At 40.0% G+C, this 15,182-nt stretch overlaps 1 protein-coding gene across 24 annotated transcripts in view; it reads right to left on the reverse strand.

The window, feature by feature from the left end:
• Positions 1-3,552: 3,552 nt before the first annotated feature.
• The window catches only part of LOC149944083 (uncharacterized), a 211,707-nt gene continuing 200,077 nt past the window's right edge, over positions 3,553-15,182 (reverse strand). For 23 of the 24 annotated variants that reach the window (XM_090176756.1, XM_090176755.1, XM_090176754.1 and 20 more), the window contains 4 exons: positions 8,913-15,149; positions 7,883-7,948; positions 7,249-7,324; positions 3,553-4,908 (listed from right to left, as the gene is read on the reverse strand). In XM_090176756.1, the coding sequence (XP_090032882.1) occupies positions 4,755-4,908; positions 7,249-7,324; positions 7,883-7,948; positions 8,913-15,149 (6,533 nt within the window). In that variant the 3' untranslated portion in view covers positions 3,553-4,754. The remainder of the gene's footprint in view (positions 4,909-7,248; positions 7,325-7,882; positions 7,949-8,912; positions 15,150-15,182) is intronic. The other variant, XM_090176744.1, reaches the window with a different exon arrangement.

Consider the following 15,182-nt stretch of genomic DNA (forward strand, 5'->3'; position numbering starts at 1 on the left):
ACTCGTCTATTTCACCACTAATAACTGGACGTTTAAAGCAAACTGTCGGCTCTATCACTGCCACTTGAATTATGATAAGGCCCTTGCTATTAGAGATGGCAATGAATCTATCCGATTGTTCGAAAACAGAACTTAACTGGAGATCATGGTGCCATCTATTAATGGCAAAGGAAGCTAAAATGAAAAATGACGAAACAATAACGTCGTCGAGTGTTATATTAGACAATTTACTGTATTTAGTGGACTTTAACCTAAATTATATATCCCTTATAAAATACATTGTTAAAAATTACTGTAATTTAAGTTATTGTCAAATTTACAAACGAGCCAATCAACGCGAGGGGTACTTTTATGTCTCGCCTTTTGGGTCAAAATATAGCTTAAGTATCAGGTTTTGATTTCGACACTAGCGACATCTGTTGAAAAAAAGAGCAAGTACACATCGAGCCGACACTTGCTTTAAATTGCTAATGGAAGTGGATATAAATAAACCCAAAATGTTGAGTCCTCCTCTCCCGAAGTATAAATAAATACGTTATTGTATAAACCTACAGCGAAATTTTTGGTCAAAATCGTTACGCGTAGGAAAATCAGTATGTATAAAAATCAAGAGAAGTATTCATGCAGGCCATTATGGCCATAAAAATGAAACTTGTACCTTTGCAGTTTGCAGGCTCGACGCGGATTCCGTTTTGCGCGAATTTCCCTCCAAATCGCGGGTCAAAATTTCCAGAGTCTTTTACTTCGCTTAAAGATTTAAAGTGTAAAAATTACACTACGTAGGGATATGGACCTCGAGAGGGATTTTTTTTCGAGATTGAGGGTAATGGGTAAAATGAGGGTATTTTGAACATTTCACGGGAAATATAAGGGTATTTAAGAATTTTTAAAATAATCTACCATGAAATATAATTTCCCTTTTTGACAAAGTGTAACTAAGTTGGCCGTAAGTGGAAAACTGGTTTTGCTTACGTCGAGACCTTTTTAGGTTCTTTCTCTGTTGTCCCTTAGTAAACGAATTGCATACCTACCTTTTAATATGAGTGTCTTTTTCTTTGTAAAAAATAAAGAAAAAACTGTGATAATTTAACTACATTTTTTAAATCGTTGTTTTTTATGGGAATTTTCAGGGTATTTTTAAATTTTAAATGGGTAAAAGTGGGTATATTATTGTTTGATTCTTGTGGGAATTTTAAGGTTATTTTTGAAATTTGGAATGGGTAATAGTGGGTATTTTTCAGCTTATGTCTGGGTAAAATGATCTTTTGGAAGTGGAAGCACTGAATAAATAGTATTAGAAAATCATAATATGGCGGTCTTCGCCTCGCACTATTTTATCTTCCCAAACGTTTTATGAAAAATCAACGGAAGCCTGAGTATATGGGTACACGTTTCAAGCCAGTAACATTAGAAGGATAGGTAGATTGATACTTATCTCGTAGGATATATATTATATTCTTATTATTATACTTAATTAAAATAATTAAAAATATTTACTTGAAATAATACTACGACCGGATTTAAAGCGAAAATAAATTCAATCAGTATTGGTTTAATGCGAGGACTGGAGCGTTCACGTTCAATTTTGACAAAAGCGCTGTTGTTGGTGTTGGAGCAGTCTGGGCAGTGCAAAGCGCCATCTATTATACATGTATAATAAATTTTTATTACATATATCATTTATATTTTAATATCAGGATATTATTAGAAATAATTAAAAATACTTAAATATATTAGTATAATAAAATAATTGGTTTTATAAAATTTTATTATACGTACTTTTGGGGTATTTATATAGATGGCGAAAAACAGTTAAATATTAAATTTCGGCCGAAATGGGCGATCGTGACGCCATCCCTTGTATCATTACTGAACTATTAATTAGCGAAACTCTATGCGTTTTTAGAAACGCTCATCTGCTGCCTGTGCAGCTATAGAGAGCTTTCGTTTGATAGGTTTTTGAAAACTTGTGACGTCACAGCTGTAGTGCTCACCATGGCCGCCATGACAGTTACCGGTTTTTCTCAATAGGCGAATAACATTGGTGACGTCATGAGTTTCAAATTGAAAGCACTCTATAAATCTAAAGATTATTAAGATAATATAATAAAATTTCGTCTGCTGTAACAGAAATTTACAGAATGTTTGTAACACGCATGGTGCTAAATGAAGAACAATTTTCATACTTATACTTCCTTTTTCCTACGATTTCTTCAGCTGGAAGATTGTAAGCATGACCAGGGTTATAAATAGACATGACAGAAATATTACTTTAATCAAGTTTTAAAATAATCTAGAGATCTCAGCTTAACCTCTATATTCTATAATTTAATATTTTATTGTTCATTTACTGTAAAACTAAACATGTAAATTAATAAGCGTTAATAAGTGTATTCATGTCTATAATTATATTTCATAAGTGTATTCATAAGTCTAAAATTATATTTCATAAGTGTATTCATAAGTCTATAATTATATTTCATAAGTGTATTCATAAGTCTATAATTATATTTCATAAGTGTATTCATAAGTCTATAATTATATTTCATAAGCGTATTCATAAGTCTATAATTATATTTCATAAGCGTATTCATAAGTCTATAATTATATTTCATAAGCGTATTCATAAGTCTATAATTATATTTCATAAGCGTATTCATAAGTCTATAATTATATTTCATAAGTGTATTCATAAGTCTATAATTATATTTCATAAGCGTATTCGTAAGTCTATAATTATATTTCATAAGCGTATTAATAAGTCTATAATTATATTTCATAAGGGTATTCATAAGTCTATAATTATATTTCATAAGTGTATTCGTAAGTCTATAATTATATTTCATAAGTGTATTCGTAAGTCTATAATTATATTTCATAAGTGTATTCGTAAGTCTATAATTATATTTCATAAGTGTATTCGTAAGTCTATAATTATATTTCATAAGTGTATTCATAAGTCTATAATTATATTTTATAAGTGTAAATAAGTATAAATAACTACGGACCAGGATAGTAATGTAGGGATTGACGTAAATTTGACGTCATAACGAAAAGTAAAAACTCTAGTGAGAAAAATACCCAGCTTATAAACAAATTATGACGCGCTTACCCAACGAAGCAAAGAGCAGATTTTAGGCCTAATGACTGAGCCTGAAGTCTTTTAAAAATGTGTGGTCATGCTAGAAATTGATCTCAGTAAAAATTAAACACGCGAAAAATTCGAAACTGATAAACACTAACGTGAAAGATAATTATAAACTATTAAACTAAGCAGGATTAATTTATAAAACGGGTATTGATTTACAAATTTGGTTTCTCCTAAAATGTCAAAAGACTTTAATCGGGAATCCAGGGACCACCTATAGACTAACTTCTAAAGATGGAATTGAATATGAATATGATCTGAAAATGTAACTTGAAACGATGTACTTAAATACAACATTCTGGAGCCCGTCCAAAATGTCTATTTTGGATAATTTATGTACCGCATAAACAGATACAGCGTCGGGTGAAAAACTCTTGTGTGTATAAAATTGGCAAGAGACAAACTTGGCATATTTTTAGCTTTATTTAAATCAGTCAGGCTTTTAAGATGGGGGAGAGAAAGGGGGCAAGCATCTTTTTTATTCCTTTAATTCCTTTCATAGTGTTTTTAATATATGTGTATATCGATAAAACAATGGATATATTAGCAGTGAAATTCACTTCAAAAGGACATAACACTTTCTCTTCAGGGATTTTCGTTTGCTCCGCACAAATACAGCACATGTCATTGAAAAAATTCTAACAATAAAAATAAATCATTTTTTTTTCGAATGACTATAATATTATTATTAATATTTAAGACGAGCACAGTCTATACAACTTTTACAAATCTTTTTTTTTATTCCGTAGATATTTTATATTTAAAGTTTCCCCATTTTTTGACTTAAATATTTAATTTTTTTTGCCAGAGCAAAACAAAACAAAATCGTAGGATTTCTTACAAATAGATGCCACAGCTATCGCGAAAAAGGGACAATTTTTACGAAGCCTTATGTTTTTATTTTTTTAAATACTTTTATAAACCTCTTTCACATCGAAAATCTTTCGTGTTATCATAAGAATCGCGCGGATATTTCAAATATACCCCAAAGACAGAGTTTGTTAGTACACTTTATAGAAACGTTAAGATTATTAATTAAATCCGTTTACACTACGCCATCCTTAAAACTAAAAAGTGTTTACCAGCTATAGATTTAGGTTAACTGGAATTTAGGTTATTAATTATATTACAGTTTAAGTTAAAAATCGATGGATGAACCGTTTTGAGATGAAATGAGGTAATTGAGGGGTATTAATTAACTGTACGTCCGCTTAGATATAGATCAGAACACTGATTAAGTCTATTTAGAATTTAGTTCCAAGCCATATTTCTAAAAACTGACAACACTGAAAAATAAAATAAAAAACGTTTACAAACGATATATCGAAGTATGGCACGTAAAATAGCTATTTAATTGAGATAGGGTTACGGAAAATCAGAAGGAAGTCTGCAAGTTCTTTGTGGTTCCAGTTCATTATTTTTCTCAAATTGTAAATCTCTTTCTTAGGGGTCATCCGGTTTTTATTATCACATAAAAATCTAAAACGTGTGGTCTTGAATACATAACCGATGTTGAATATCATTTTGTTAATACCGATATTGAAGTTGAGGTTCTTTATTTAAATATTTTCTATCAATTCTTTTAAGAATGCTGGCTTTTCATCTTCTATTCCTTATCGCCCTCTTTCTTGGACATGAATTGGTCCAGAATGGTTTCCATACTTTTGCGAAGGTCGTCGTCATCCTGGGCAGTTGATTCGGTCACCACTTCCTGTTGACCATCTGGAAATACTCGGGTGGTAGTACGCGTGGTGACGGTTCTGTAAATTAAATTAAACCGTTTAATATCTAATGGGATGTACTTTGGTACGTAATGCCATGGCAGGGTTGCCACAAAATTTTCAGAATTTCCTGACTATTCCCTGACCATTTTAAGAGATTTTCCCTGACTTATAAAGGCCAAACTTTTTCTTATATATTTTACTTTTATCAGAAGTTAATAAATTTAGATGGACTTATATTTCAGTAAATAGGTTATTGCAATGTTGAAAAAATTAGCCAAACATTCAAGGAAATAAATGATAATCGTAGAATTTGTCATAGATCTAGAGTTAAATTACCTTCAAAAAGTGCCAAGATAAAATTGAATTCCCTGACTTTTCCCTGAATTTTTACCAATTCTTAAAATTCCCTGACATTTCCCTGACTTTTTAGGCCCATTTTTAAATTCCCTGACTTTTCCCTGATTTCCCTAACGTGTTGCAACCCTGCATGGTTGTCAGGGTTGTTCAAAATGCATTTTGAGTTTCTAGGAAACTATTTTGCATTTTGTGGGTTTGATATGTGGAAAAACATTTTCAAAATGTTTTTACTTTGGTGCCATCATCGCAGCTATTGTAGAATAAGTTGGTCTGCTATTTATTCCCAACTAATCATAGATGGCGATACTCAATTACTCAAGAAGCAGACGAACATTCGTACAATACCACCATGGACTCTATCTAGAGATAAAGAGTTCATGATGCCACCGCTTTATTTCATACGGTGGCTGCGAATATGGTTTTGAAATCTCTACGTAATTATTATTAACTAAAAATTAATAATAATAATAAATTAGTAATTAATAATTAAAAGTAAACAGAGCGCATTTGTAAAAACATTTTGCGTTTTGAAAAGACAATTTTCAAAATGCATTTTGTATTTTTATTTTGAGCTGTAAAAACCATTTTAATTTTACTTTTTGCATTTAGAAAAACTGATTTTCAAAATGCATTTTGAGTTATGGAGAAAGTATTTTGCATTTTGAGTTATGGAGAAAATATTTTGCATTTTGAGTTATGAAGAAAGTATTTTTTTTTGAGTTATGAAGAAAGTATTTTGCAATTTGAGTTATGAAGAAAGTATTTTGCATTTTGAGTTATGGAGAAAATATTTTGCATTTTGAGTTATGAAGAAAGTATTTTGCATTTTGAGTTATGGAGAAAATATTTTGCATTTTGAGTTATGAAGACAGTATTTTGCATTTTGAGTAATAAAAAAATCATTATGAACAACCCTGACGATTATAAATATTTGAGCATGGGGAATTTTCCAAAATTTGTTTTCAAATCTTCTTCATTTTCAATCCTACTAATACTATCATTAGTGTAGCCAATACTTATAAAAATCCAATTAAAGAAGATTAACTTAAATATGTTCTACCACGCAAATATTTTTTTACAAAGCGAACAATTTAATTATTTAAAGCGAAATTTAATTATTTAAAGCGAAACTTTTCAATATAATTAGACCCTACGCATCTTATCCGGATTCAATCTAAGCTTAAACATTTAACTGAACAATTGACCCAAATGTGAATTATGAAACTATAGAGCTATTCAAAAATCATTTACTGAGAAAACTAGCATTTAGAGCGAATCCTTTAAAGGTTTAATTTTTATACCAGATGGCGCCAATTTTCAGTTTTTGGAGAAAAGAGAATGAATACTGTTTTTTTAGCGTAACCTTTGAACAATATTTTAAGTGTTATGTGAAAACTAAATAACAACATGATAATCTCAGAAAACACCACAAATTATGTTTTTTAAGATTTTTGGTTAAGTTTAAATTTCTACGATTCAGACAGCTGGCGTCATCTGGTAATATTTTGGGTATTTAAAAATCAACCTCTGATGGCGTTACCCCCGTATTTTGTTGGAAAACGATCTTATAACATTGTTAAAGGGATTATGAATTTCCATGTTTATGTGGAATCAACGAAATAGGTCTTTCTATACAGTAGCATTGGCCTTCTTGATTTGATGTTGATGCTGCGTGACGTATCGATGAAGTTTTACTACGAAAAGCCCTGGACATAAAAGATAATTCTACGAGGCACCCTGCTTTTAAGAATAAACTGAATTGAGCTTTTACGTATTTCGTGACGAATGAGCTACATAAAAACAAGTTCAGCAAGCGTAGCTTATTTTATAGAAAGACCCATTGACCTTTCTGCCACCAGGTTTAGCAAAAGCAAGGGGCTAGTTACGTTAAAAACAAGACGTAGCGCGTCTTAGCAGATGATTTTGGGATTTAGTTGATACTCTCTTTAAATGTATCAGTATGTTAAAAGGGCATCCTATTTTGAATCTAGGTTTAAATAATTGATAAGAGACACTTACCGCGCAGATGTGGCATCAGTTGGGTCACCGCCTTCTATCCAGAAATCGTTGCGAACTTGAATCTGATCTCCATCTGCTAGAAGATAAAAATTTCCGGAATGTATCAGTTTTGAGATCGCAAGTTCCAAGTGCAATTTAAAACCATACTAAACGAATATTTAAAATGAGGTGGAGTTTTGTTCAGGTCGAACAAAACTTCAGTTATTTATACAAATTTGACTGTTCTATTCATCGTTTTCATAAATTCAATGACATTCAGTTAAAGTTGATTAGTGTAGATATTACTCATCAAAGTATTACGTACAAAACATGCGAAGTTAAATTTAAGACTTGTAGAAGCCTTTTTGATAATTTTCAAGTGTTATGTCGATTAGAAAAAAAAAGGGGAATAAAATAATACTTCGCCAGTCCTACTTTTTGTAATAATGTACTTATGGTAGCATTTCCGACCTGAAATTATTCCACCTCCGGTAAAATAAAAGTGAAGAAAAATTTTTAAATAATAAAATAACGATACATTCAAAATGAAATAAATAGAAACGTGAATAATTATGAAAAATCATATAATAAAGCTGAGAGTTTCAACATAAAAGCGATGCATATATAGATCATAAAATGAATCTTGAATATGAACCTTGGTGAACTTGGCTATGTTGCTGGGAAGTTACTCCGCTGAAGACCTGCGTGTTTACTGATTCTCCTTTTCGATTATTTTTACAAAATGTGAAATGAGAGCGTCGCAAGGGATGATGGGAGCAAAGAGAAAAAAGAAAATGGCGTCTTGGAGAAAAGTTTTTTTGCTTTTTTTGGTATTGTTTTATTGGCGTTGAACTAAATTAGTTCCGCCAATTGTATGAAACTCGTTCAAACAAGGGTGCGAGAAACAAAATGTTAGAGGTTTTGGACAAGATATTGTTCTGTTAGTTGTTAATTTTCTTTCCATGACTAAGCGATGGTAATATTTAATTATAATAACAATAAATATAATAAAAAGCTTTTGTAAATCACGTCAAGATAAATTTAATGAAAAAGCCATTACGAAGCACACTACTGTCTGGTGATAAGCCTTTGTAACCAAAATATAATGTACCCGTTTATTCAATTTATTCGTCATAATAGAATCATAATAAAGACATCGAAAGCTTGCCAAAATAAATCAAAAAGACGTGGTCCAAAATAAAACAAAGTCAACGTAAAATCGAAAACCAAAATAAAAAAGTCAAATGAAAATTATTGTAAGCGTGTTTTTTACATAAGGCCGTATCGCCCGGATAAAGCGCCAATGGTCTCATTGCGATAATTCTCAATTTGTGGCCTTGAGATAAAACCAAACTGTAAATTCAGACGCGTATTAGAGGAAGTAATTGAGCGAGGTAATCCGTAGTCTGTCACGACGATTACGACGTTCAATTACTTCCGCGAGTCCGAAGTTTGGTTTTAAACCCAAGCGAAACTGTGAATTAAGAAGGGTACGAATTGGAAACCGGAAAGGAATCGCGAATTGCGCGCCGTTTCTAAACCAGAACAATGGATTAGTAGTTGTTAGTTAAAACGTTAATTATCACCAGAGAACAGCGTTCCTGAGCTAGGTACGGACTGTCAGTTTAGTACAAATTGTCCATGTCCCGAGTGTTGTCCGAGTTTCGAAGTGAGGGATAAACTACCTGAGACCCGTTGGGATCCGGCGGGGTGCGAGGCGTTGAAGTCGCAGGAAGCGGTGCTAGTCAAGCTTGAGTCGGGCAAAGGGGCAAAGGCGGAAGACATTAGTGGAAGAGGCGAGCCAGGCTCGGGCGAAGAAGACTGCGAGGGAGACTGCTCCCTCCAATCCGCGGATTCGCGCGCCACCCGATGGCCGGTCGCGGCGGAGGTGAAAGCGGTGCTAGGGTCAGCTGGCTCCTCGTCCGTCGGCTCGAAAAAGTATCGCGATTGTTGGTGGGATTCGGCCGCGCACGATCGCATGAAGTCCTCGATCTCTTTTTGCGCGTTGGGGCCGTCGAACTTCATGGTACGCACCTCTGGCTTCACGATTACTTGTTGCGTGACGCGAATAAAGTTACCGTGTTCGTCCGTGTCGTCGAATTCGTCCAAGTCCTCCTTGGTCGGCGGCGTCTCTTCCAGTTTCTTCACGAATTCCTCCGATTGAGAGTCGGCGTCGGGACCCGTAAAAGTCTGAGTGCGAATGTGGGGCTCGGACATGACGTGTCGTTTGACCTTGCGCGTGATCACCACGTTTCCCGATTCGTCGACGGACTGTTTCTCTTCGATTTCTTCCTCGCCCGTTGACGTATTTAGCGCGGACTTTTTCAAGAATTCTTTGATCTTCTCTTCGGTTTCGAAGGCGTCAGAACCGGTTTGGTCCGGATCGAGAACTACCGTTCTTTTGATCTTGCGGGTGATGACGACGTTGCCCTTATCGTCGACAGTTCGGACTTCCTCGACGCCTTCGCCATCGCGCGACTCTTTGCTCGAATCCCAAATAGTCTTTTCGAAATCAATGTCCGGCGTTTTCCGTCCGTAAGCGGGACACTCCGAAGAAGTGACGGTTGACGTAGTAAAGCTAGTGGAGCTCGTGGTGGTGGTGGAGGCTCGTTTGGGAGATAAGGGCGGCCTCTCGGCCACCGTTATTTGAGATTCGCCTTCGCTAAAGGAGTAACTGATTTTGGTTTCGGGTTCTACCGCGTCCGTGCTGGAGACCATCGTCGCCGACTCTTCGCCCGAAGTTTGTACGCTGTTGACGCTGGAGGACATGATTGAGTCGGTCTCGAATTGGTAAGTGGCGTGCGTCGCGGTCGAACTACTCGGCTCCAATGAATCGGTGCTGGACAACATGCAATCTCCTTTGGAAGCGTCGATTAAGATGGGTTCGGTTTTATCGCTTCCCAGAATTTCGGCCAACTGGCTTTGCAAATCGCTTTCTTTCTTAGAAATGGAATGTGAGCGCAACGAGGTAGCCGTTTCCGAGGAACACAATTCTTCCTCTTCGTTTTCAATGTCCTTTACTTGATATAGCGAATCTTGCATGGCCGATTTCTGCTCGTCTAGCGAGTCTACTTCCTGAGACTTTTCTCGCAACGAATCTTTCTCAATGTCTCGCGATTTCTCCCGCAGGGAGTCTTTCTCGACCTCTTGAGATCGCTCGCGCAGAGAGTCGCTTTCGAAATAGTCTTCTTCCTCGTCGAATTCTTCCTCGTCAGCGCCTTTGTCGTGACTATAATCTCCTTCGGCGTCCTCCACGTCAACGTCCCTGAGAGATTCCGTGTCGTATTGCGTAGCCGTTGACGCCGAGCTCTTTGGCAGAGAATCCCAACTCTCCAAGGAATGCCCGCTTGTCGTTCTCTCGGCTAAGACGTGACGAGGAAGAGCCGAAGTCGCGGGTACTTGATCGGCCTGGTGCTGAGGTTGAAATTGTTGTTGTTGTTGTTGCTGCTGCTGCTGCGGTTGCGCGTGAACGGTGGATGCCATGACGCCACCACTTTTTGCAGCCCCTTTTTCGTCCGCAAAAAATTCGCGTTCTTTCTTGGGTGAAGGACTCTTGTCCACGAGACTGCTCTCAGTGCTTTCGTTACTGGACAAAGTACCGGACCTGTGCCTCTTGGACACGTGAGGACTCTTAGACTCCGTGTCTTCCAGCGTGAATTGTTCGACGTTGGTTTGCGCCTGCCTGATTATCTCGTCGATTTCGCTCATGCGCTTCTCGTAATCGTCCGAATCGTTGGACTGAGCGTCTCCTCCGTGTTCCGAAAGAGTTTCTTGACTGGCTTCCGACACCTGGCTTTCGTGGCCTTCGTCGATCTCCGAAAGACGGCCAGGGGGAATCGATCCGACTGACGTAACAGACGCGGCTTCGCTTTCTTTGGCTTCGGCCCGTTTGCGTTCTTCATCCACAAAATCGCGTTCGATCTTTTCGAATTCCGTCAAGGAATTCATGGAAATATCGTCGTGTTCGCCGCTCTTACTGCGCGGCGCGATTCTCTCGTTGGCGGAGTCGACCGAGGACGACCCGACGCTCGATTTCCTCCCCATGGCGATCTCCGCTTCGAGACTTTCGAATTCTTGAAGCGAAGAGTTGGAAGTGTCGTCTTGTTCGCCACTCCTACGGAATAACTTCCTTCCCGCTAGCGTGTCGTAGACTGGAATGTTGATAGCGGCGGATGATTCCGCGTGTTTGGCGCTCTCCACTTCGAAGGTTTCTTCGTCCTCTTCCTGGTGCGTGTACAAATCGTTATAGCTGGGAGTGTCTTCCAAGTCACGTTCGAACTGCATGCCGTAAGCGTAGGGCGCTTCGGGCAAATCCACCTCGTCTTCGTCCGCTCCTTTGTCGCTCCCCATTTCCATCGCCTCTTCGTCGCCTTTGAAGGGCGCGATTTGCAAGTTTCGATTGAAGACCACATTTTCGTTGATTTCCCTGACGCCTTCCCCGGGCTCGTACCTGTCCTCCTCGGGAGAGGTGTCGTTCATTTTAGCTTTGCTTTGATCGCTGCCTGGACTTCTGTGTAGAACGTCCTGTTCGCTTTCGGGAAGACAACTTTGGTCGTCGACGGGCAAAGGGTATTCGGGCGGGGGAAACCCGTTACTGTCGCCATTCGTGTCGTCCTGGGTTTCGAAATCATCCTGCAAGTCGGATTCCGGAAGACTAGGATGCTGGGCCGCCTTCAAGGATCCGGGCGCGTGTCTCGTTTCGTCGCCGTTCTCGAATTGTTTCATTAGAACTTCCTGAAACTCGATATCGTCTTGTATCTCCTGAATTTCTCGGAGATCGTGGACGTCTTGATCTGAAGAAATGGACTCCGTGAAGTCGTCGGCCGTCACCGAATCTAAATGACGACGACCGCCTTCGACTTGGTCGCTTAAGTACGGGCGACTTTGTTCGGTTAATCTAACAGTGATTTCCGGCTCTACTGTTCTACCTCTAAACTGACTACTTGGCACTTCATTGACGAAATCGTCAGAGACGTCATATTCCGGAATGTAATCTACTTCAACCGGACCATTGGCTTGCGAATACCAAGCTGGTATCTTATTGGTCGGTATTTGGGCCGTCGTGTAAACGCTCGGGGAAGGCACCGTCTCAACGTTCGAGGTCGTCGTAGTGTAAATCACAGTTTCGTTACTCAGCGTGCTTTGAGTCACCGAGCTTTCTGATACTGATAAAGGTTCTTCTTCGCCTAGCGTGTACGGTAGGTCCAACGTTTCGCTGTCGTCTTTGCTCAACCCTCGTTGAAATCCTTTGACTTTATCGTCGTACTCGGCCACTCCGTTTTTATTTCCTCTTGTAGGACTGTCTACGGTTGAGTCTGAAGACTCTGAGGAATCGCTTCCTCGTCTGCCATCGGTTGGTCTAAACTTGTTATCGTCAGAGGGAGGTTGTCCTTGATAAGTCCAACTCGACGGTTCGTACGACCTCGAGTCGCGTACTCCTCTCATGTCTTGCCAATCACTCATGAAAGGCACTTCGACGCCGGACATAATAATATCCACGGATATTTCGGTATCGTAGGGTTCTCTTATGACTCCCGATTCGTCGGGCGTGGGCGTTTCAACATCCCTCATGACCAAGTCCATTTCTAACTCCTGAGCTGACGGCACGAGAGTTTCGCTAGTTTCGGACGATATTTCCAAGCTAGCTAAATGTCCCGAGCTCTCCGAATCGACGGAGTATGCCGATTCCCTGGAACTATGAGTGGTCGAAGATTGAGCTGTAGCGAATGATGCCTCTTGCGAAGAGGCGGCTGTAATGTAGGAAGCGTCCTGAGAAGTGGCGCATGTTTCGTATTCGGACGCTTGTCCGCTGTGAGCTTCGTACTCTGACGAAGTGGGTCGACTACCGCGGGGAGTTCGGGTACTTTCCGACGTCTCAAATGATTGGTAATGGCTTTCGGTCTCTCCTGAACTCGAGTAGGATTCGATATCCCTGGAAGATCTTTTCTCTTTAGGTTTATCGACTTTTTTACGCCTCAAGACGACATTATCGAAAGATACTTTTTCAGACGTATCCGTGTCGCTTTTAGAGTCGGTTTTTAGTGACGTTTTGGCTGTTTGTTCGCTTAGGTACGATTCGGAACTTCGAGACTCCGAACCTATCGCACTGGCTGAATGGGCTTCTGATTCTGCTAATTCGGCTATATCCGGACCGATGGGTCCACTGGCCATGGAGAAGCTGTAGTGTCGCGATTTCAAATCTCTGTCCAATAGTTTTAGATCCTGGAACGAGCACTCTTCTATTCCTTCTACAAGATCCTCGTCGGAAATTTCAGATGGTATGTGCGTCAACGGTGGTCGTTTCGAAACGGCCGTTTTAATATCTTCCACGATTTTCTCGGCCATCCTTCGGGCTTCCTCTTGATCAATTTGCTGTATCAATTCGAATCCAGCTACTTCATCGTCGTTCTCTTCCAATTCCTGCTCTTCCTCCGAAGTATCATCTTTTCCACCTTCTCCGAGATCTTCCTTAAGTTTAGGGGGTAAATCAATCATTTGCGACAATTCCTGAGCTTCGTCTTCCTCCCCTTTACTCTTCTCGGACAATTCCGACGTTTCTTCGTCATGCTCCACCAGCAATTGGTTTTCGGGAGGTAGGGAGGAAACTTCCTCCGAGATTCCTTCATCCTCGGAATCCCTGAGACTTTGAACAGGAGCCTCCCAGGTGACGTGCTCCGCAATGACTTCGGTGGCGCTCTTCGGTTCTTTGAAAACGAGAGGCGCGATATCGGGGACGATAAAGTCTTCGTCGTCAGGCGCAACTGGAGCTTCGGGAGTTCCTTGTCTGAACATTGGTCCTCCGTCGAATGACTCCGACGTCAAGGAAAGCCCGTCCGGCGATTGCTGAATCATTTCCGACGCTTGAGTAGGGTCCGGGTGAACGACCATACTCGCGTCAGAATCACTCGATTCTTGTTTCTCTTTGGAATCGACGACCAATTCTTTTCTCTCGGGGGAACCACGATCAATGTCCTCTTCCAGTTCGTGGGTGAATATTTCCGTTCGAATTTGTTGGGCGTAATGTTCCTCGCGGTCAATGTTGGATAGAACGTCTTCGCTTTCTTCTCGAGACAAAGGTTTCGATTCGGGCAATGTTTCTTCCAAAGATTGATCCAACTCGTCGGAAAGTATCTGCGATTTGATGCACTGTTCGATGTTGACGGCGGATTCGGGCAGCCCGTCGAAGGAAACGGCCTCGACTTTCTCGGGACTCAAGTCAGCCAGCATGTCTTTAATGGAGGATCGGTCGATTGAAGAGACTGGCGATTCTTCTTCCAGCACGATGGTTTTTCTGACCACTTCGTAGGGGCTTCGGGATTCGGCGGGCGGGGCTTGCAGCACGGGATCTTCGGGTTGTTCGAATCTGTCGATCAAGTCGGCGCCGACGAAAGCGGTATTTTCAAACGCCATGGCCGGAGCTCGTTCGACGTAACTGGCGTCCGCGTCCGATTCCATCGACGTCTCCGACGGAACGGAAGAGTCCGTGAAGGTTCGGGACACAACCGTCTTAGCGATCACGAAAGGTTCAACGCCGCTTTCGTCGGTGAAGATGTCCTCGGTTAATGGCGACTTGACGACGGCGATCGCCCCGGCTCCGGAGTCGAACTTGTCCTCGTCGTCCGAATCTTTGTCCGACTTCGACGACCGATCACCGACCGAATCGTCCATTCGAGGAGAACGCGGCTCTTCGCGGTACGCTTTGCTTCCGGAGTCCGAGGGGGAATCACCCAGGGGTACTTTAGTGTCCGCGGAAACGCGGGGGTAATCCGCGACGGGAGATATTTCCGGTTCCAGGTCAAAGGGCGGCGGTTCGAGGGGTGAAGGTCGGGACAGGGGCGAGTCTCCCTCATCAAGACCAACAGTTTTTCGGGGAACACCGACGGAACTCAGATCAATTCTTTGCTGATCTTGAGCCGCATATTCTAAAATAAGTTTAGTAAAGAAGCAAGTTAGTC

Source organism: Leiobunum rupestre, chromosome 5 (assembly GCF_980474605.1).
Source record: "Leiobunum rupestre chromosome 5, qqLeiRupe1.1.hap1, whole genome shotgun sequence".
NCBI lineage: Eukaryota > Metazoa > Arthropoda > Arachnida > Opiliones > Sclerosomatidae > Leiobunum > Leiobunum rupestre.